This window comes from Callospermophilus lateralis, unplaced genomic scaffold (genome assembly GCF_048772815.1).
Source record: "Callospermophilus lateralis isolate mCalLat2 unplaced genomic scaffold, mCalLat2.hap1 Scaffold_378, whole genome shotgun sequence".
In the NCBI taxonomy this organism is placed as follows: domain Eukaryota; kingdom Metazoa; phylum Chordata; class Mammalia; order Rodentia; family Sciuridae; genus Callospermophilus; species Callospermophilus lateralis.
In genome coordinates this window covers 465443-488622 of record NW_027514223.1, presented here as the reverse complement: position 1 = coordinate 488622, position 23180 = coordinate 465443, and the positions used below count along the sequence as shown (strand labels likewise).

The following is a 23180-nucleotide window of genomic DNA, read 5'->3' as shown; positions in this document are numbered from 1 at the left end:
TCACTACAACCTATTTCAAAGGGAGTCCCCCCCCTCCCCATCACTTCCCTTTCATCACAGTAGCTCATTACTTCCATATTAAGAATGAACAGAATAAAATGAAAAATACATTCTGTACCCATGTAATAATAGCTACTATTCAGAGTATCTTCAGTAAGTCTTTCATAATTATTCAACCTCTGAGATCTTTAAGTAGACTGTCTTGTTTTAAATAAGAGGGAACAAAAGCAAATAGATTATCATAATTTGTTGAAGGCCACACTGCATATTAAAGGGTCTCAATCCCAGGTTTGCCTCCAAGCCATGCTTTTCCCACCTCTACTCCTCTATAACAACGGGTGTTTGCTCTCTTTTAAATCTTCTACTACAAAGGGGTTTGGGGGTCTTATCTAAGCTGCCCTTAGATTTCTCCAGAAATGTATATTCCTGGAATATGTATACACTGGAACTTGAGAAGTATTTTCCAACACAATGCTATATACACAAATTAGGAAGACAAGGCTTTAATATTTACTTTCATTTTACTGTACACCATTTGAGGTATTGATTTATCATTTCCTATGAGTAGTGAGTTTGAAACTAAACAATTAAAAATTTATTTTATTATAGAGCTGCAGAAGACCTACCAGATATAATAGCAACACAGTTACAAGAGAATGCACTTATGTGAACAAATGAGACCATTGCTTGGGACTGGCTCAAGAGGTCATTTCAGATTATCATTGTTGCACTGAAAGAGTATTTCACTTTCAGAAAATCTGATACCAATCTAATTCAAATCACTCAAAATAGGGTTTCCACAAATGGAGGAATTCTTAAACAGCATTCTTCCAAACAAAAATAAAAATGATGAATTATATAATTTATAATGAATTTACTTTGCCTTAGAACATTCAACACAAAACACCATATAAAGTTAGAGTGTAGTTCATTATAGTTGTACACACTTAAGCCACATTTCCAAGGAGAAAAGTAAGCTCAATATTGCATGCAGTTTAAAGCAAACAAGATCAGTGTCATGCTCTGACTATCCTTCCCAGAAATGCACAGAATAAAACCCAATTCAGTTCTCAACCTCTAAGTACTTACTCCAACTGGATGCTCAGTTAAAGAAGTAATGGTAGAAACTGAGGGGGTCTCAGGTTCTTGGGGAACAGTTTGCTTTTTAAAAAACAAATGGGATAGTACAAATAGAACACAAAGAAGGATAAAGCAAAGAGCAAGTACTGTAGGAAAGCAACATGTTCCTGCACGACCACGTGATTCACAGTAACTACAGAACTTACCTTGCCTTCATCGGTCACCTTAGCTGGAGAAGAACTTTTGGAGCTGCTGTTCATGTGAGCTGGACCACATCCTGGGTCTGTTAGAGATCAAAGAATGGATTCAGACTTATTCTAACATGAAGATAATAAAAATCCTGCATCCACAATTACAGATTCTTTAAAATTACTTGGTCTCTTTACCAAAGGCAACGGGTTTCCCAGATGCCTCAGAAGACCATTGAGTACGAGGTAAAGGTCCATCCATTGACCCTTGGGAAAAAAGATCAGAGCCCTTGTATGTATTTTTCAGAAGAAATAAACCACTGGTGGACAGGTCAGGGTTCAACAATAACTAGAAAGCAACATTAAAAATGGGTTGCTCAGGGGTTGGGGTTGTAGCTCAGTTGCAGAGTGTTTGCCTAGCATGTGTGAGGCACTGGGTTTGATTCTCAGCACCACACCATCTACAATTAAAAATATTTTTAAAAAATGGGTTGCCCAATACATAAATCACAATTTATGAAGAGACTTAAGTAAAATAAAGAACTGCCTTGGGTTGATAGAACAGCAAATTAATACGTACTGGTCCTAAACTTTAAGCTACAGACTTGAAGTATGTGTAAGTTGGCTTTTCTTTAGTCTGTATAACCTGACTTCCAATCTTACCAAGACTACAGTCCTATTTAGAATTGGAAATAAGACTCAGTATTTCATATTGGAAATATGTATGCTACATAAAGTTTAAGGCTACTTTTATAATATTTGGAAAAGGAACACCATAGAGATTTAATTTAAAGATAAAGGTTTACACTTCACAGTGTAAAATTTAAAAGAAAAAAACAATACAGGGACCTCGAGGAAAAAAAAAAAAATGTTTTCTATTCTAGAACAGATTTTACAGAAAACATTCATTAAGATAAAGTAAGAAATTATCTTCTATATATTGTACAGGCCCAAATTCTATGTTTTCATTAGAATATTCAAAAGGGAAAAAAAACCAAAACCTTGAAGTAGTTTACTATAAAGCAACATGTGAATGCTCACCAAATCCATTTCTAGGCATATCTCTTTGATTAATAGTAGCAGAAGGAGGTCTCCCAGCTGGCTCTGCTGTCAGTGAAGGGGAACAGTCTCCACCACTCACGGGGGATGGACCAAAAGAGCCATTATGGTTCAGTGGACCTAAAGACAACAATGCCGTGTTACTACTTTAAGGCAGCCTTTTCCCTGACACCAACCCCCACACCTCCCGCTTTAGCAAATCATGCAGATTATTTCATAACCATTACACACAGAAATAAAAAGTAATTTACATACATTCTGCACCAAGAAATAAAATAGCTCCTTTTACAAAGTGCCCCCTACCTCTCCGAGGAGGATTTTGTAAATTTAGTCTCCCTGGCATTGGTTTTACAATCACAGGTTCATCTTGCCGCATTGCCATCTTTTGGGTCATTTCCAGTAGTCTTGAATATTGAGAAAGAATGGGCTGAATTATGAAACAGCAATCATAGATAATATCTAGCATAACCTTAAAACACTATAAAACATACAGTAATATACCAAAAATCACATACTTCTGTCTCAAATTAGCAGCTTCCCTTTTCTCTTCAGCTATAGCTCTTTCTGCAGAACGAGCTTTGAGCTATTAAAGAGAAAATATTCAAATTCAGTTGCGGTAGGCTATGCAAAAAATAAAGAAAAGGGGAAAAAAATCTTACCCAATTATCGTGAGCTTTCTTCTCATGCATAGCAATCTGAAAAAGACAACACATTAAAAAAATGTTTTTAGGAATTCATTATTATAGCCTATAATTGTCTGTATTAGATATCAAAGAATTCTGCAACTACAGGACAGTATTAATTACTACCTGGTTTTTAAATGAGCGCTCGGTTTTCTGTAATTCTTCTTCCATCTCTTCAATTCTCTGCCTAAGAATTACAACAATTGAATAAAATTTGAAACATTCTGACCATTTTCCCTTTACCATCAGCTATACTTTTAAAGACTTTTATCATACATAAGAAAAACATTTCTATAGTTATATGAATCCAGTGTGATCAAAACTAATACTACAGGCCAGGTGCAATGCCACATGCCAGTAGTCCCAAAGATTGGGAAGCTGAGGCAGGAGGATCACAAGTTCAAGGTCAGTCTCAGCAATTAAGTGGAAACCTATGCAACTGAGACCCTGTGTCTCAAAGTAAAAAAAAGGTCTAAGGATGTAGTTTAGTAGTAAAGCACCAAAAATAAATAAATAAAATAAAAACCTAATACTAATAACTTCTTTATCATTTAATTGCTAGAGATTCTGAATTGATAAATTATAATTTCCTTAACTGTTCATCAGTGTGTTCTCAAGTAATTCTGCTAGAAATATCTTCCTCCTTAAAACTTTTTCTTTTTTTCAAGTTATATCCATAGAAGATTTCCAAGGTCTATCAAATGCCACACTTTTGTGGGTCTTGATATAACACACAGCAAACTGATTTCTTAAAGAATTACTACAACATACAAAACCCCCAGAACTGTTTGCATTGACCAAGTTCCCTATGGTCTTGCCCACTGGGTACAAGTAAATTTTTGTTAACATTTTTCATTTGTTAAGTTGAAATTTATTTTTTCTCCTGTGTGAATTGAATGTGTTCATATCCTCTTGTTATTTATACTTCCATGCTATTTTCTTCTATCTACATAATGTAAAAAAAAAAGATTAAAAAGAAAGCTAACACTAATTCATTAGACACTGACACCCTCCTTTAGAAACTGAACTCACTTGTAATTTTTAACTTCCTGTACAGCGGAAACCACCTTTTCATCTGCAGCTGACAGCTGCTGCTCTTTTTCTAGTCTCTCACATTCTTCTTGACTCTGTTTCCTAAAATAAAACCAGTTATCAAATAAAAAGTTTCTCTTTGTGAATATCACTTCCCACAATTCTATAAAATGCTTAGGCACATAAAATAGGAATTCAAACCTGCAATTTCATAAATCAAACTCTGGCAAATCACTTACATTTTCTAACTTCTCCTCTTAATTCTCTACTTACCAGTAAATAAAATAAATGTGAAAACAACATGTGCCCCAAGGGCAAGTCTCCTGTGTGTAAGATAATAAAAACTCACTTTACTTCAATGTGGAAGATCAGGACTGATCAACCTAACATAATTAAACATATTAGGATAAAGCAGGGGATAATTCTTTTCTCGTTTCTGCCATGGGTAGGACACTAAGTATATCTTTGTCATGGAGGAACTCTTTTCTCAATCCAAGACTGGTACCATAATAAACATATAGTCAGTCAAAGAAAAAATCTTCTAGAATATATCTTTTAGCTATGCAATTAACCACAGAACATTTTTCACACTTTAGATATCTATTTCAAAAGAATTGTAAATTAAGCAAAAAGACAAATCTGAGTTTTGATAATGTCTATCAACCAGAAAAAGAAGCTAAAATGACCCACTATCAGAGTATTATCTACTGACAAGTTTTAACTCTGATCATGAAACTCAAGATGTTCATCTACTGACACAAAGGTAGCCACATTTAAGGATTTAAAAAATACTATTTTCTGCTATCCTTGTACTACTTTAGCCATAGTTCCAATTCAAAAGATAATTAACTTGAAACTTAATTTTCCATAAATCAGAACTACAGTAAAAAAGGATTACTGATACCAAATAGAAAAAGGGGATTATATATTCTTATATAGCTTCTCATTTAATTCTTCAGCAAGTATTTTATGAGTGGCTATAATATACTAGTTACCTTGTAAGATGATAAAGAATAAAAGAGCTCACTGTTTCAGGTATAAATGATGCCTAAAGGAATATAATAATTTTCCCCACTGGCTTAAGAAAGAATATGGAGAAAACTGAATCTTGAAGGACAGAGAGAATTTTGTTTCCAATTATCAAAGAGTTAGTCTGAGAGCACTAAGAACAATCAAAACATCTTTATAAGAATATAAAACTGTGTTTGAAGGGATCCAAGCTAAAAAGTCAGTGAAGATATACGTATGTGGCCAAGATCCATTAGAAAAAGGAAACTCAGAATTACAAGTAAGGCTGGCACTTTAAGGTACTTTTCTCCTATTAAAGATAACACAAAGATATGAGTCTGAACCAAGCCTTCATTAAATTCCTGGGCTTAGAGGAAAAAAGAGGCTACCAATAAAGGGACCCTTAATAAAAGCCCTAGTCTTTGAGTTTAGATTAGAAAGTACTGCACACTTAAGTGATGAACAGGCAAAAAATCCAAAAGGAACAATACTGAAACATTGAAAAGACAAGTCATTTTTGAATTATCTTAATTGCTGACTAAGTTTAAAGTGACAAACTTACTCAAGTAACCTCAACACTTTTCTATAAGAAGATAACTTCATCTTAGTCCTCAAATTTCATCTATAATTATCACAACAATGTTGGCCAATCAAAACTGACCAGGCACTCCATAAGACAAAATTCTGTGAGAAAAAATGCCACAGAAAAGGAAACCAGCTAATGGGGTTATCTGCACATGTTTTAAAATCACTGCACTTTATATAGTCAAAAAAGTAAAGTCAAGAATATGAATTTCAGGGCTGGGAATATAGTTTAGTTGGTAGAGTGCTGCCTTGCATGCACAAGGCTCTGGGTTCAAACCCCAGCACCACAAAAGAGGAAAAAAAAAGATTATGAATTTTGTCAAAGGATTAGAAACTATAAAACCAATAAATAGTTGGGTGTGGTGACCTACCTACAGTCGAAGATACTCAGGAGGCAGAGGCAGAATTATGAGATTAAAGATAGCTTGGAAAGCAGTAAGACCCTAGTCCCTTATGAGAAAGAGCAAGGAGTCTGGGGAGGTAGCTCAATAGTAGAGCACATGGCTCAAGGTCCTGGGTTTGAGCTGTAGTACTGAAATAGGACTGGGGTTGTGGCTCAGTGGTGAAGCACAGGCCCCACATGTGTGGGGCACTGGGATCAGTCCTCAACACCACATAAAATAAATAAAATATTGTGTCGGGCTGGGGATGTGGCTCAAGCGGTAGCGTGCTCGCCTGGCATGCATGCGGCCCGGGTTCAATCCTCAGCACCCCATGCAAACAAAGATGTTGTGTCTGCCAAAAACTAAAAAATAAATATTAAAATTCTCTTTCTCTCTCTCTTAAAAAAATCCTATAAAAAATAATATATTGTGTCCATCTACAACTAAAATAATATTTTAAACCCTGAATTTTTTAAAATCCTAAACTCAATGAATGATTTTAGCAGCAGATTTGGGAAGTAAAATAAATCCTAGCACTTTTAAGACAGTTCAGAAGAAAATATCCAGAAGAAGTAAATCCAGAATGTAGGAGGCAGGGGAAATCAAATTCTAATATGCATTATTATAATCAGAAGAGAGAATGAGGTAAAATCAACATTTAGAAAAAGACTCAAAAATTCATCCCAAACAACATAACTGCAAGAGGAAAAGTGGGTGGGGGTGGGGAAAACTACACCTAGGCACTTCCCAATACAACTGTTAAAAAAAGAGAAAGGACTACAGAAACTAGAAGAGGGATAAGACCAAACAACAATGATAATGGACTCCTTAAAGATAAAATTTAAAACAGATGGTAATTAATTGGATATTTTAAAATTGCTAAAACTAAGTAACAGTCAAAATTCAGTAGCCAAAAGAAAGATCCTTTAAAAATGGAAACTGGTTTTAACTCTAATCATGAAGTTCATGTCAACCTAATACAGATTATAGCAATATTTAGTGAATAAAATACTATTCTCTGTTTATCCTTGTACTACCTTTGATACACTAATCAAATCTATCATTAAAGGACAATGTTCAAATAGAATGAAAATAATTTCAAATAAGAAACCAACAGTGTAGAATGCAGAACTACAGAAACTTTAAATATGTGTATAAATTGAATGAATGTCTTGTGGAGTTCACAGTATATGAAGTACTAACATACAATGCCACAACAGTTATCTGATTCAGGAGCTACTTAAAGCCCATAAAAAAAATAATAAACCTATTAATCTATGTCAGGTTTTTATTAAATCCAGAATATATACCATGGCCTTTAAAATATGAGAAGATGAATAAAATTATAATTATATAATTATAATTCCATTATAATATATGATTACATCAAGCTTATACAGGGGATGAGGAATATAATTAAAAATATTTAAACTATTAGAAAGATACAAGGAAGAAAAAAAGAACAGGTCATCAAATAGAAAGCAAATTCTTCATAAACCACAGGCACATATTGACATGGACAGACTTATATTTTAGAAAGTCCACTCAAGCAGCTATAGAGAAAACTACTACGAATTTGAAATAAGTTATATACAAATATAAAAAATGGAGAATGAAGACAGATGATCTAGGTTAGAAACAGAAAAGATGACAGAGGCATGAACTAACATAGTACCTGGGGATGAGTAAAAAGAGTACAAACCACAGATGATGACGGAATAAATTTTGGAGGAGTTGAGAAAAATAGTGCTACAATTTAATTGCATTACAAAGAAAATTAATTCCCATTTAGGTCATTCAGATTACTAGTAGGGACAGAGAAAACAAGTGTTCTTTTAAAAAAAAAGTGATAAAATGAGAAATGTTTCTTTGAAACAGGCCAAGAATTTAGAACTGGCCTGAACAAAAATTTGAGATTCTAAAAAGGTCGCTTGGAGATCACAGAATTTTAGAAAAGTTAATGGAAAGGTTTCAATATTTAATGCATTAATTAGGCAACAGAAGTCAAAATACCTAAAAATAGTTAGGTCTGTAAGAAGGTCTGTCTTTGCTTTACAAGATATATATATATATATATATATATGCCAAAGAGTAAAATCAGGTGCAAACAAATAAAATCTGACACAACCTATTTTTAGAGAATTCAAGTATTTTTGTGGATTAAAAACTTCAAATGAACTTTCAAAAAATAACTAGCTCCACACTGAGAAGATTAATATATAAATACATACTACAAACAAGTACTTCTGTAATCATAACTCCTAAGGTCCTTGCCACAGTTCAATTTTGTGTGAACATCTGAGATATTCAAGTACAAAACTTGTACCATCAATAAGTAAATATTATTCCTTTTTGAAGTTTTTATTCTACTAAAACATGTCATTCCAAAATCACTCAGTGTTTTTAAAGGTCCAGAGTTAGAGATACAAGTTCAAAACATTAGAATTACATAACTGATCACAATGAAAGGTAATTAAAATAAATAGGGGGATCATAGAAAGGGTCTAGAACTTTGAGAGGTATTTCCACATCAGTGACTGTTAATACCATTTTACCACTTCCTGCCTTCATATGAATTTGACAATTGATTACGATGTCCTCACAGCCTTAGTTTATGGTTCCAACTACCTCAGGACTCTTAAGACTGACGATGGAAAGAAAAATGCAACTTATAGGAAACAAAACACAAAGGAAAAAAGACAAATCTCTACTTATTACAACTAGAAGAAATTGTAAATAATCTTAAGAAAAGATAAAATTATCTATTAGTTCACACAGTGATAACAATAACAAACAATGAAAATCTTACTTTTGTATTGCCATCTCATCTTTCTGGTAGAGTTCATTTAAAATCTCCACTTTCTGCCTTAGAGTTTTGCATTCCTCTTCCAGTCCAACTTTAGAAGACTGTAGTGAATTGCAGTCACCTTCTTCTAATTTCTTTATTTGGTCTGTAAAGGATAAAACAGCTTATCTCTATATGTGTACAAGGACTTAAGAACTTGTTTGAGGGAGTAGTGCCAAGAAAAGTAAGAAGCATGAAAGCAAGAAGCCATTCTTTATCTTTCCAATAAAATTTTAAGTCTTTCCAACATGGCAATTTCTTCTCAAGAAGAACCCACCTTCTAGATTACATTTTGTGGACATCGAGGCTCTTAGCTTAGGTTGTAAAAGTTTTAGATCCTCTTCAACTACTGATATTGTAGTTTGTGTCTAAAAATTGCAGAAAAGAGAGGTATTCTTAAAAGTGAGGCACAGGAAGAATTCACAGGCACTATGGGACTCTTACAAAGAACTATACCCGAGAGACATCCATCATCTGCTTAATTTGATCTTTGATCTTCTCATTCCGATCACCTAAAAAACAAAAGACTTTAGCTTTTTCTTTCCTTACTTTTAACTCTATATTCTCCTAACTTCCCCAAACTAAATAATGATTGTGTTCAAACACCAGAAGAAAAAAAAAATCAATTGAATACCTAAACTGATTAGACTAATGACTTTTAAGAGAATTGCAAGCTTAGATTTAAAAAAAACAAGATAGAGAGGTGAATTTCAGGCTGGGGTTGTGGCTCAGTGGTAGAGTGCTCACCTAGTATGTGTGAGGCACCGAGTTTGATCCTCAGCATAAAAATAAATAAAAGTACTGTGTCTGTCTTAAAAACAAAACAAAAAAAGGTGAATTTCTAGTTTGCACAACTAAAATGTTATCTATGCTATTCTTGTAAGATAAAAGCTTTTCTTCTCTCTCAGATCTATCTTCACCTGGACAAGTAAGTCTTATTTAGAAAGATTCAATCCTCTATTTTCTCCCTGAATCTACTACCAGGTGTGGTTTGAAATACTTGCTATGTAAGCAATATCCAACTTGGGAGAAAACATCTGGAAATATTTTCCTCATCAGTAAACACTGTTACACTCCCTCTCTCTAGCTTTTTGATAGTCTCTAGCCTCTGTTCTCACAGCCTTAGTTTATGGTTCCAACTACCTCCGGACTCTTAAGACTGACTGTGGACCTTAAAACCACAGAGCCACAGAGATGATGATTATCAAAATCAACTATCATCTGCATAAGTTAAGAAACAAATTTCTCTTACTGTACAATGTTCAATACTCTAAGTATTGTATAGGATATGACTATTGTAGCTTCAGTGTACTTACTAATTTTCAATGGGATAGAAAAAGTCAGTGTTCTTCACATGCCTATTGCTACATTATACCCCAGCAACCCACCTCTGCCAATGCAACAGACATATCTATAGATCCAGTGATATGTGTCTACAACCCTGAAGCTTAAGAAGAAAATCAGCCAGCTGAAAAGTGGCATCTGTATAAATGCTTAATTAAAGACAGGAAAGCAAAAAAAGGATTCAACCTCCCTGAGACTGATCTTACCTGCTACCTCTCCGTTGGTTAATTCATCTGACTCATCTTCTCTATTTTGATCCTCAGATTCAGATTCACATCGTAACCGATTCAACTGTGTAATATAATTAGTCAAAACCTAGAAAAGAAGCAAAAGGTTGGAAGACTCTCGATTTTAATTCAGAAGATTTCAGGAGAATTCATGAGATGAAACATGTAATGTGATTCTGAAATCTTTGTAATGTTTTGAATAAAAAATAAATAAATAAATAAATAAATAAATAAATAAAAAGAAACATGTATTTGGAGTATAAACTTACATTAATAGTATCATCTTTGTGATTAAGAGCTACAAGTAAATCTTTCTGGGACTTCTCAAATGATTTGATTTGTTCACTGAGTTCAGCATGTGATGTACTCCAGTCTTTGACTTCCTGCTGCAACTGAAAAGTCAAAACACATGAATTCCTGTGGGTTAGGGAGGGGTTTTGCACTGGATACATCAGGACTACAAGACTTAGACAAAGAAATAGAGAACCATACTCCTCGGTGGCCTGCCTCAATCGAGGGGGTTGAGACCTTGGTTAAGGAAGAGGGCCGAGTGGCCCCAACTCTCACAGCTGCAGTAAGAACATCAGAGCTCTCAGGAAGTTGACCCTGTTTATTGCATTCCCCAGAAAATTGCTGCCAATTCAAATAATTTACCTCCAGCAGGAATGGCTGGGCACATATGACTGTCTCCTAAATTTAGATTCCTTATTATGTAATCTTCCCTTGGCCAGTGAATCAGTAACTACTCAAAAGAGGATCATAAAATACTTAATTTTCTGGTTTAAAAAGTTTCATTGAGGCTATGCAAGTAAATACCTGATTGACATTTGATAAGAAAAGCAATAATCCAAAAATCCAAAACAGATGGAGAACATATATATGCACTCAATTTAGGGAGCATGTTTAAACTTTGCATATCTAGAAAAGGTCCTACATGAATATTCCTTACCTCAGAAACAGATCCAAGAAAGGTACAAGATAATGATATTCACTTCTCTAGTTTACATTATGTATGACATCAAATTTTCTTTACCTGCTCTTTCGTCTTCTTAAATATGGCATTTTCTTTCTGAAGCTGACAGCATTCCAACTTCACCTTCTCTTCACGAAGCTTAGCTTCATTAAAGACAATTTGAAGCTAATGCAAAACACTAGAGTTAGTGAATTAATTCCAAAGAAAAAACAAAGTTATACTTTCCCAAACCAGACATCATATAGTTCTCATTTTTTGCACATTTTAGCACACTTCAAATTTTTGGTCCGCAACAAAACTAAGATGTACTATTAATATCCCATTATGCCAACTATCCCATTAGCAAGAGTTGGCAGCTTTACCTCTGAAAATTCAGAAGTATTCACTGAAATGACATCTTCAAGCTTCTCTATAGATTTCTTATTTTCCATTATCTGCCAGGTGAAAACAGAACACAAAATATGCATTAGGATTTCAGTAGAAATAGTGATGTGTGTGTGTGTGTGTGTGTGTGTGTGTGTGTGTGTGTGTGTACACACATATATATACTAAAAAAGATAAACACAACAAAATATTTGTCAATCCATCCCATTACATTTCAGGTAAATGCAGGGGATCCAGCTTTGGACTAAGCAAAAAATCAAGAACTGAAAGAGATGAGGGAAAATGAAGTCATAAATATTTCATGGCATCCACAACCTTACTGTTTATGAGATAACCAGAAAAAAAGGTCAAAGTATAGAAAATCATAATGCAATAATAAAATGTTTTAAAGCATAGAAAATTAATTAATTACTGTTTCAAATAAACCAGTTCAAATTGGTAATTTTTTTCTAGTGATAGAGAAAAAAATTTCCCAAGATAATTTTTAAAATTTTCTTATCTGAAGTAAAAAATGATAAAATTTAAGGGAGAATAGACTAATCTCACATACAGAAGAATTCCCAAAAATTTATAAAGATATTCGCTCCTTAAGGAAGTGGACATAACTCCCCAATCTTTGTTTGCAATGCCTGGGATTGAATCCTGGGCCTCATGCATGCTAGGCAAGTGCTCTACCATGAGCTGCATCCTGAGCTCGTAACTCTTCATACTTTAACTGTGGGCTGTGCATGGTAACTTCCAAAGAATATAATATGAAAAGGATTGGAAAGAATTTTTACAGTGAAGAAATCTGATAAATACTACCTCAGCTAGGTGATCAAGCTTACTTGGGGGTAGGATATTTCAGAGCACACTCCCTACTATCTTTTGCAACTTTTATGTAATTACAGAAACTTATAGAAATTGAAAATGAAATATGTAAGTAAAATTTTTTTAAGTACAGAAAATTGATTAATTCATTACTCTTTCAAGTAAAAAGTAAACAAATACTGTTCAATTGGACAATAGTTTCTAGTTGATCTGCATGTTTCCAAGAGCAGAGCAAAGCAATATGAAAATTATCCAAGGTTGAGAATAAAAATATTTCCTAGGCCCATAAAAATAATTTGTTGTATCAGTACTTAAAAGTTCCACAAAATGGGCACAGATGTGGGTTCAACTTCCTTGACTCCTAATCTTACTTTAGTTAACAGCTGGACTAATTTCAACTTAACCAATTTTACAAAATATTTCAAAAGCCAAATTAAAGCAACACTTAGCAGCAAAACTCTTACCAAGTCGTGATTCTTAGCATTCTGTTCTCTTTCAGATTCTAACATAACATGAAGACTTTTAGCTCTCTCATCCAGAAATTCTTTAGCTTTTTCAAGAAGCTTTATTTTATCCTGGGAAAAAAGGTGTCAAGATCACTCACTCATTACATTTACTTTTGAGTTTAGAATGTAATTCCCCCCAAAGAAGGGATTTTTACCTTATATTTAGTTGCTTCACCAGAAAGAATCATATTTTGTTTCATGGTTTCTTGGATCTGTTTCTCTGATTCCTTCATCTATGTAAATAAAGCACTCAGAATTAAGATACACAAATTATAGTGCTACTATACAAGTTACTTCCAGACAAGTGACCCTTTCCAGAAGAAAGCAGTACTTAATACATATGACTGCTTAGAATTTGGATGATTTATAGGAAATAATGAAATAAAAATTTTAAAATATGATTTTTAAATTAAAACAGGTAGAAATGATTCAAGCTAGAACCAAGGGAGAAAGAAACAAAAAAATAATTATACCTTCTCTTCATACTTTGAAAATTTCTGTATCAGTTCTTCATCTTCTTTCATGAAATTGATTATCTTTTGGGCAATTTGCTGTTCAGTGACTAAAAGGGGGAAATACACAAGATTATTACAATCACTAAATGAAATTCAATTACTCAATCTACTAAAAGCAAAGACATGCTATATGGTACTATGAGGAAATACTTCTTAGCATAACTATTATGCTTTTAAAAAGCAATCTATGCTTATTAGCAATAAGAGTATAAAATTATTAAAATTTAAGAAAAATATAAGAACAATGATATTTTGCTGGGCACGGTGGTGCACACCTGTAATCCCAGTGGCTCAGGAGGCTGAGCTAGAAGGATACCAAGTTCAAAGCCAGCCTCAGCAAGAGCGAGACACTAAGCAACTAAGTGAGACTTGGTCTCTAAATATAGGGGGTTGGGGATGTGGCTCAGTAGAGTGCCCCAGAGTTCAATCCCAGGTACCCCTCCCATCCAAAATGATATTTCAATTTAAGCTTATTTCACAGATGGGAAATACAGTAAAGTGTTGTAGCTTGATATTCCTCCCTTCTCAAAACACTTTCTTTTCAGAAAATGGAATCATTTAATTCTTTGCAAAGAAAAACGGAAACGAAAGCATACTGATTCACATTACCATTCTTTAAATTATCTACTCAATTACTTAATGCATGATTAAAACATTAGCATAGAAATACTCTTCAAATGTAATACATCTGCATTACATCAACATTCAAAGTTAATCTGCCCCCAATTAAAACTTATCATCTCCCTATCCACAATTTGTTCCTCCTCTTTATCTCCTATCTCAGAGTTGGAACCATCATCATCTACTCAGTTATGCATGCTAGCAACCTAGGAATAGTAAAATTTTCAGGAGGTAAAAAAAATAATAGACATTAAAAGTCACTGTATCTACTTGTAACATACATAAAACACACATCAAACACCAATACAATACAAGTTTAAGAAACCTAAAAATTTACCTTGATATACTCTATCTTTTACCTAGAAGAGAGAAAAAAGATTAAATTTGATGTCAAACATCTGCTCAATAGAAACAGCATTCCTAAAACAACAGTCAGAATCATAACCAAGTGAGAATTTAATAACATTCTGGTTCAGAATAATAAATTTATAGGATTAAAAATAAGTAAAAGTTAACAAGCATTTTAAATTTAATCGGTAGTTATATTTCATAAATAGGCTCTGACATAAAAACACTAAGATATGTACCTTATTTCACAGTAAAGATGTGTGTGTGTATGTGTGTGTGTGTGTGTGTGTTCTCAAAATCATTTACTTGAGAATTCTAAATAACCAGGATAAAGTCTAGAAACAATGACTATTCAAAAGGAATCTGAGGAAACGATATTAAGGCATAATCTTTGTACTAAGATATGCCACTTTCACTCACCAGAAAACATCTTAGAACTCCAATTTAAATTTGGCTATTGGCTGAATTTAGAAACTAATAGGCTACATCATCTTATTTCTACAAACCACTAAATATATAGCAAGAAATCTGAAAGGGAAGACTGCTAGAAGAAAATGCACAAGCAACAAGAGAAATGACAATTAACATATTCTGGAAAGGACAAAAACAATAATTTCCTAAAGACAGCAATAAACTGCCTGATAATAAAACCTAAGCAGAAATTTTTTTAAAAACATCACTAAATTTCTTTGTAACTTAGCATATACTTGTCCTTTCAAATGTTATAAATGGTGATGGGATACTCAGATGTGTCCATGGATCATCCATGGGATCTTCGTAATAGGAAATTGCATTCAGAAAACTCCAACACAGAAAGAAATGGCATTTCTTTAATGTCATAGCCTTGCTAACCTTTTACTCAAAATGACAACAGAAGAAAATGGGAAGTAGCATAAAAGCAGTCATCTAAGGAAGAGACTAAAGCTCCAAAGTCAAATGCTGAAACTGAGGAGCAACAGCTAGGAACCAGATCCCACATAACCTAGTGAAAAGAGAAACAGGTACTGGGGTTCTTGAAATGAAAGAAACAAGAGAGAAATATAAAGTGTTTTCATGTTTTTCCCTTCTCTTTATCCTTCTATTTCCTTTTTCCTTTTAGCTGAGAAAAAGTTCAATGAGATTGAACTGTGAAAATTCCTCACAGGAATCCAGGCAAACGATTCTTCTATTTAAGAAGGGAATGCTTTTTAAGAGATTTTACACTCAATTGTACAAGGAGAGGAAACTTATCTTAACAATGATATGTCTGATATAATTAAGAAATCAGAAAAAGAACACTCAGATTTGAAAAGATTTGTATCCAATGCTTTTGGCCTCTTTAACTGTTAGGCTTTTCATATGCAAAGTCCATTTACCTAAAATAATTTTCTTCCAATTATGTTAAATAACTATGAAACAGAATGACCTACAGTACAAACATATGTATGTATAAGCTTATATATATACGCTTATACATATATGTACACACATACACAGAGATAGACTAATTCTGCTCAGAAAAAAAAGACTTAATGAACAAAACATTTAATGGATTTTTGGATAACACATAATCTATACTTCCAAATAAAAAGGTATTTTCCGAACATATGATCAAATCATAAAATCTGGGAAAAATATATATAAAAGACTGGAAAAATCATCTTATCTCCTTTTTCTCATTTTACTGTATTTCTTTGTAGCATTTCCCCCTGTTTATATGTGTTTATATTAACATACAGTTCATCAACATTTAAATCTTAGTTTCTGCTTTTTTTTCCACTTCACATTTAATTGTGAGCATTTTCTGTACCTCAAAGCTTTGAAATAGATAAATCTGCCTACTATTCCATTAAGCGAACATACAATATCCCCTAAATGAATTATGTTGTGTTAAGTCTTCAATCTAATACACTGTTCCACTGAAAAACATTACCAAAATCTTCAAAGCATAGTTATTTCTTTAATATAGACTACTAGACATATATGCTACATAAAAGGATATCTAACCTATCCCATCTTTTATCCCACTTTTAAGACTTCTGATACATATGAAACTACTGGTCAGGATGGCTTTAAGAATTACCAGTTCTACCAACTGCACCCACACTAAATTATTTTATAAGGTTAGTTTGACTTAAACCACTAATTTGTGTTTTAGCAACTGAAAAGGAAAAAAGGGGGGGGGGGCAGTGACTATATAAAATAATCCTTGTGCTTATGTGCTAAGGTATAAGTAAGTTAATTTACTCACAACAAGAACAGTTCTCCAAAAGAAAATGACAAAGGATACCAATCCAAAGAAAACAGTGAAAACTACAGGCTCCCATGGTAGTCCATAAAAATCAGGCCCAGGTTGATACTCATCAGGCAATATAGTAAACAGCTGAAACAGACAAATTAGAAGAAATGGGAAACCTTAAATTTATAACAAAACAGTCACAAAGAATCATGGCAATTCTAAACCAACCTCCTCGTCAGAAATCCACCTCCTCAATATTTTCCAATAGTTTCTTCAAGAGAAAGGATACTGACAGTCTCATATTTTTTGTTCACTTGCAGTGTTTTCAAGTATAATGAATCTAAATACTTTTTTAAAAAATTTATTTATGTATCTTTAGTTTCAGGTGGACACATTATTTTGTTTTTATATGGTGCTAAGGATCGAACCCCTAACCCTAACCATCTAACCCTAACCCTAACCCTAACCCTGTGCCTCATGCATGCTAGGCAAGCGCTCTACCACTGAACCACAACCCCAGCCTGAATCTAAATACTTTAAATTGAGCATACTTTAAATTTTCCAGTTTGTAACAGGCCCTATATCATCACATTGTCTAACACCTGGCTAGAATCCCTCTGGATCATTCTTTTCTTTTAGATAACCTGGTTTTTATAATTTAAAAAATTTATTTAAGACAAAAACTTGAATAATCAATCATAGCCAGGCGCCGTGGCACACACTTGTAATCCCAGTAGCTAGGGAGGCTGAGGAGGGAGGATAGCAAGTTCAAAGTCAGCCTCAGCAAAAGGGAATTGCTAAGCAACTCAGTGAAACACTGTATATAAATAAAATACAAAATAGGGCTGGGGATATGGCTCACTAGCCAAATGCCCCTGAGTTTAATTCCCAATACCACCCCCCAAAAAAAAAGAATAATCAAATTTTTATTTGTGTAGGCATCCCATCCTTTAAATGAAGAAAGAAAAATCCAGCAACTCAGACCATTGCTATTTTGCAACCTATAATATATTAGCAAATCTCACCAACGTCACTGTTGACTAGTAGTCAACATCAAAGGAGAGGATATGCATATGTCAATGCAATATTTCCTATTAAGTTTTCATAAGAAAAAGAATTGAACCTAAACCTGACTATGAATTTCCAAGAAATATAAAGCAACAGAGAGAAGCTGAGGTTGTTAGCTCTGCACTTGCCTAGAATGCATGGAGCCCGAGGTTCAATCCCAGCACCACCAAAAAAAAAAAAAAAAGGCAATAGAGAAAACAGGTTAAATTGTTGTACCAGGGGGATGTCATTTATTCACCCAAACTACAATATATCCTAGAAGTCCCACAAACATATTTTTTTCAATTATTGCAAAAAGTTACAACAAAAGGAGAAATCAATTAACTTATATGAGACTTGTTCTCCCACTGAAAGCAACCAGAAAGTTGGAATATATATATATATATTTGGTACCAGGGATTGAACTCAGGAGCACTTGATCACTGAGCCACATCCCCAGTCTCAGCCCCATTTTGTATTTTATTTAGAGACAGGGTCTCACTGAGTTACTTAGAACCTCACTTTTGCTAAGGCTGGCTTTGAACTCATGATTCTCTCTCAGCTTCCTGAGCCACTAGGATATTAAGGCATGTGCCACCATGCACAGTCAAAATATATTTTTAAAGAGCTATTTTTCAGATAGAAAGCCACAAGGAACATGCAACTGTCACCCCTAAGAGAAGGAGAACAAATAGGTGAGCATTCTACCTTGAGGCACCCTCTAGACCTCAGTTTGGGAAGGGGAACCCAAATGGGGCCTAACAGTCTCACTGAGGAGAAAGAGACCAGAGTTCCAGGAGATTAAGCAGCCAAAAACATGTAGAGAAAACTACCAGAAAGATGGGAGCCACAAAGAAAGAGAGTTCCAGAAATTTGCATGGAGGTGGTCTTGAGTTTGGGGCTACATTCTAAGCAGTACCTGCGAGGGCCAAGAACAACTATAAGCTAACCAATCCCACAGTTGGCACTGAGCTGGGAGAAGTCTGGATTCCAGCTAGCCAGAGAGAGTTGACATACAAAAACAGTATGGTCAACAAGCTCATGAAGAAGTATTTGATCCAGGCATGATGGCACATGTCTGTAATCCCAGCAGCTCAGAAGGTTGAGGTAGGAGGATCCCAAGTTTGAGGCTGGCAACTTATCAAGAGCCTAAGCAAGTTAGTGAGACCCTATCTCAAAAAAAAAGTTCACTCAATATCATTAATTATCAGGAAATAAACTCACAAAGACATACCCACTAGAATGGCCCAAGTGCTAGTGAAGATGAAGTCAAGTGGAAGTCTCCTAAATTGCTGGTGGAAGTATAAAATGATTGTGGTCATTTATTAGCATGGCTTGACAGTATCACATAAGATAAAAACATACATTAGACGTAGGAGGCAATTGCACTCCTAGATATGAGTCCACTTATAGGGGCATACATATGAAATAGTACTGTAGGAAAAATGAATCTATAGTTTAAAAAAAAAGTTATCAGTGGTTGCCTGGAACAGGTGGTGAAGGAACTCACTGGGAAGGATCCCAAGGAAACCCCTTTTCTAGTGAAAAAACTGTTCTATATCTTGATTATGGTAGTTTTTACATGGGTATCTACATTTGTTAAAACTCAGAGTGTGATTGCTTTGGCAGCACATATACAAAAATTGGGACAATACAGAAAAAATTAGCATGTTCCCTGAGCAAGGATGACACCCACATTTGTGAAGCATTCCATACTTATGTGGAAACAACCCTTCAACAGATGAATGGATAAAGAAACTGTGGTACATATACAAAATGAAATGTTACTTATAGCATTAAAAGAGAAAAAATTATGGCATCTGCAGGTGAATGGGAATATCAGGCTAAGAGAAGTAAGCCAATCCCCAAAACCAAAAGCTGTATGTTCTCTCTGAAAGTGGATGCTGACCCATAATGGGGGTGAGGTGGGTGGCAAGGGGCATGGAAAGAATGGAGGAACTTTGATTGGGCAAAGGGGAGGTAGGACAGGCGAGAGGGCATAGGGATAGGAAAGATGGTGGAATGAGATGAACCTCATTACCCGAGGTACATGTAGGACTACTACACGTGTTGTGTACAACTAGGAAAAGTTTTGTTCCATTTATGTACAATGAATCAAAATGCATTCTGCTATCATGTATAACAAATTAGAACAAATTAAAAAAAAACTCACTGATATTGGCTATCAAGGAATTACTGTTAAGTTGGGTGATGGCCCGTGGGTTCATTATACTATTCTCTATGCTTTTCTTTAAAGCTTTTCTAATTAAATTTATTTTTTAATTAGTACATAGAAATAAACATTATAATTATTGAAGTAGGTAACATGACATTTTGATGCATGTATACACTATGTAACGTTTAAATCAGGTTAAATATATCTACCTCCTCAAACATCATTTATGGTAAAACTTTCACAATCTTTTCTTCTAGTATTCTGAAATGTACAGTATGTTATGGTTACCTATAGTCCCCTACTATTCTCTCTGCTCTTATTTGAAAGTTTCCATGATAAAAATACTAAAAATAATTTTTAAATTAAGATATAACTTCAAATATTTAAAGGATTTCTATGTAGAAAAGAATTCAATTTTATAGAGGAAATCATGTGGAGGAAAATTTGGAGTCAATACAAGGATGAACTAGACAACAGAGGAACATATAGCCTTGTAAGAGAGTGACTCATGCTAGGAAATACTGGTGTACAGGCCTCATAACTACTCATCAGGGCCACAGTAAAGAAAATTACAGCAATGAGTGAGAAACTAGACTAACAGCCTTCCAAGGTTTCTTTTAACACAAAGATTCTACTAAGATTCCATTGATCAATGAATCTGATGGGTGCACATCTCCCAAACACATCAGAGCCTATTACTCTCCAGTCCTATCAGATATCATACTACTTGTTTAAGATTTTACATTGACTTGTTCATAATTTTTGCATATATTTGTTAAGTCCTTTTCTTAAGGCTTTCAAAAATCACAATCATGCCTTACACCTGTTAGACTCTTTTTGTCCTTGCACAAGGTCCTGTACATACTGGGCATTCAAAATGCCTTTTTGAAGGCTCCTTTCAAATCAGTCTCATAACATTGTGCCTCTTCTTTGCCACTCACGTCAATATCTTACCTATCACCGCAAAATCACTGACCATACCTGCACCACATTCGTGTACCCCGACCTAGACCTAGAGGAGGGCTCTGTGCATACCTAAAAATATGAATAAAGAAATCCTTCCCATATCGTGAGGCTGTAAACTTTCCAAGTGATGTTGATTCATTCTGATAATCAAATTATGACTGTGGAAGACTGCTTTAATCACTGGAAATATCATTATTGTAACTGCCTGGCTTGTACATACTCCTTACCCAGGTGGCTGCCACCACCATGAACAAACATGGAGCCAACTGAAAAATGATTCATTTCTCCCCATCACATCTTTTCCACCCTGGTGGTCTTTCCTCCCCAGGTATTCATTGTCTTTATACCACCTCTGACTGCCTACATGAGAAATAGGGGGTGCGTGGGGGTAAAAACCCTACAAAATGCCAGACACCTCACCAGACACTTTACCTTGTCAAATCATTTAATTCTTATGATTGGAGTAAGCATTATCTACATTTTTCAGATGGGGAATCTGATATTCAAAAGTTTAGTTATTTGCCCAAACTTCTAAATGATAACCTTGGGATTTGAAACCAGATCTACCTGGCTTCAAAATCTATACATTTTACAATGAAAACAACATCATCACTTTTCTTACACAAGTCTTGAAATAACACAACCTACAGGAAACAACTTCAATTGAGAAGGATTACTGTCACAATGGCCCTAGGACCATCTTATCCTCCAATCTCTAAAAGCTTTCTCATTCCTATAATTAAACTCTAAAAGTCCAATATCAACAAATACCATGAGGGGGAGGTAAGTCCTAAAATGCTTAGATAAGCTTCTAGACGGATTAAATGTCTTGTTTGGATCATGATTTTCTTTAGAAAGGTCAGCCTTAAGTGACTCTTTCTAAGAAACAGATCTAACCTAATTCCTTTCATTCTTAAAACTTTCTAAGGATCCCCAGTATTAATGGTCTAATGCTACTTTGGCTCATGACTTCCTTTAAGATTTGCTGGCCTCTCCAACAGACCATCCCCCTCCAACTTCACACTTTATACAACACCAACTATTCACCTTCTCCTGGCCTCCCCAAATATCCTTTTCTTCATGTTTCCATTTCTCTGAACACATTTCTTCTGACTGCCAGGTTCCCCCACCATCCTCCACCCCAGCCTGTCTAATCAACAACAAACCACATGTCACACTTCTGTTTGCCCTTTGCCTATGCTTCAAACACATCTCAACTACTTTCTGACCTTATTGATCACCCTTCCAACCATAATAAATGCATTTATGGACAATAATGTTCTACCATCAAATAAATACCTCTCTTTCTGCCATTATCGTACTGTGTTTCAAGTGAATGATATTATCTCCCTGCCAGAATGAAAGGTTCTGAGGGGATGAACCAAGATTTTACAGGTGTACAAATGTCCAGCCTTGGTAGACAGCAAATCTTCCTCATATGCTAAACTAAGTAGCCATTAAGCCACACCCCTATGACTTTTGTTTTAGGAGCTATCTACTCAAAGGGTCAGGAGTCATTTTCATAAAGACATTTTAAGTTCTTCACTTCATGACCAGAAGCCACTTAAAAACTAATAAATAATCAACATTCTAATTGAAGAAACTATGTCAAACTTACCATCTTAGTGAAATAAAGCAAGAATGAATATAACAAGGAAAGCACATTGTCCAAAAGGGTGGCATCTGCTGGCTCTTCCACCTTTGTCTCCTTTAGTTGGTTTTCTGTATCAGCATCATCAACAGGAGTACCTTCTGTTATAAGTAGCTCTAAAATTGAAAGGGGAAATGGCTATTTTATTTTATGCTATAGAATAAGAATTGTCTCTCTTCAGTTTCAATATTCATCGAGTGTTTCACTAAATATATAAGTCACAGTGCCTGGAATATGTGGCTCTCCTAAAGACAATTAACACAGAGAAGAAAACTTCAAAATCCTAATTAGAGCTGTCAGACCCTTCAATTATAAAATGAACAAACTCCAGTCTACTCTCCACTACTTCCATGGCCATACAACTGCTATCAGAACAATATTTACTAATGGAAAATTTTTAAAACCAGAGATATATTGACAGGGTCACATTCAACAAACATGGATTTAGTGCTGGTGAAACTCTGTGGTAAAAATTTTAGGAAAGCTGAAAGAGAGGGAGTCTTGGTTTGCAGATTTACAGGTGGAATGAGC

The 23180-nt window shown here is 34.6% G+C and overlaps 1 protein-coding gene and 1 non-coding gene across 2 annotated transcripts in view; one reads left to right on the top strand and one right to left on the bottom strand.

Annotated features, from left to right (window-relative positions):
* The window catches only part of LOC143640629 (transport and Golgi organization protein 1 homolog), a 39365-nt gene that overhangs the window by 1785 nt on the left and 14400 nt on the right, over positions 1-23180 (bottom strand). Inside the window, exons 6-27 of the mRNA XM_077108287.1 lie at positions 22617-22765; positions 16822-16953; positions 14581-14602; positions 13581-13669; positions 13263-13340; positions 13066-13176; positions 11770-11841; positions 11468-11572; positions 10704-10826; positions 10414-10522; positions 9320-9375; positions 9141-9231; positions 8828-8969; positions 4043-4144; positions 3137-3197; positions 2987-3022; positions 2843-2910; positions 2631-2731; positions 2310-2447; positions 1467-1535; positions 1287-1363; positions 1090-1161 (exon numbers count right to left, since the gene is read on the bottom strand). Coding sequence (XP_076964402.1) covers positions 1090-1161; positions 1287-1363; positions 1467-1535; positions 2310-2447; positions 2631-2731; positions 2843-2910; positions 2987-3022; positions 3137-3197; positions 4043-4144; positions 8828-8969; positions 9141-9231; positions 9320-9375; positions 10414-10522; positions 10704-10826; positions 11468-11572; positions 11770-11841; positions 13066-13176; positions 13263-13340; positions 13581-13669; positions 14581-14602; positions 16822-16953; positions 22617-22765 — 2003 coding nt within the window. The remainder of the gene's footprint in view (positions 1-1089; positions 1162-1286; positions 1364-1466; positions 1536-2309; positions 2448-2630; positions 2732-2842; positions 2911-2986; positions 3023-3136; positions 3198-4042; positions 4145-8827; positions 8970-9140; positions 9232-9319; positions 9376-10413; positions 10523-10703; positions 10827-11467; positions 11573-11769; positions 11842-13065; positions 13177-13262; positions 13341-13580; positions 13670-14580; positions 14603-16821; positions 16954-22616; positions 22766-23180) is intronic.
* LOC143640634 (U6 spliceosomal RNA) lies at positions 19470-19576 on the top strand. The gene has a single exon (XR_013155047.1). It is a non-coding gene; the product is annotated as a U6 spliceosomal RNA (small nuclear RNA).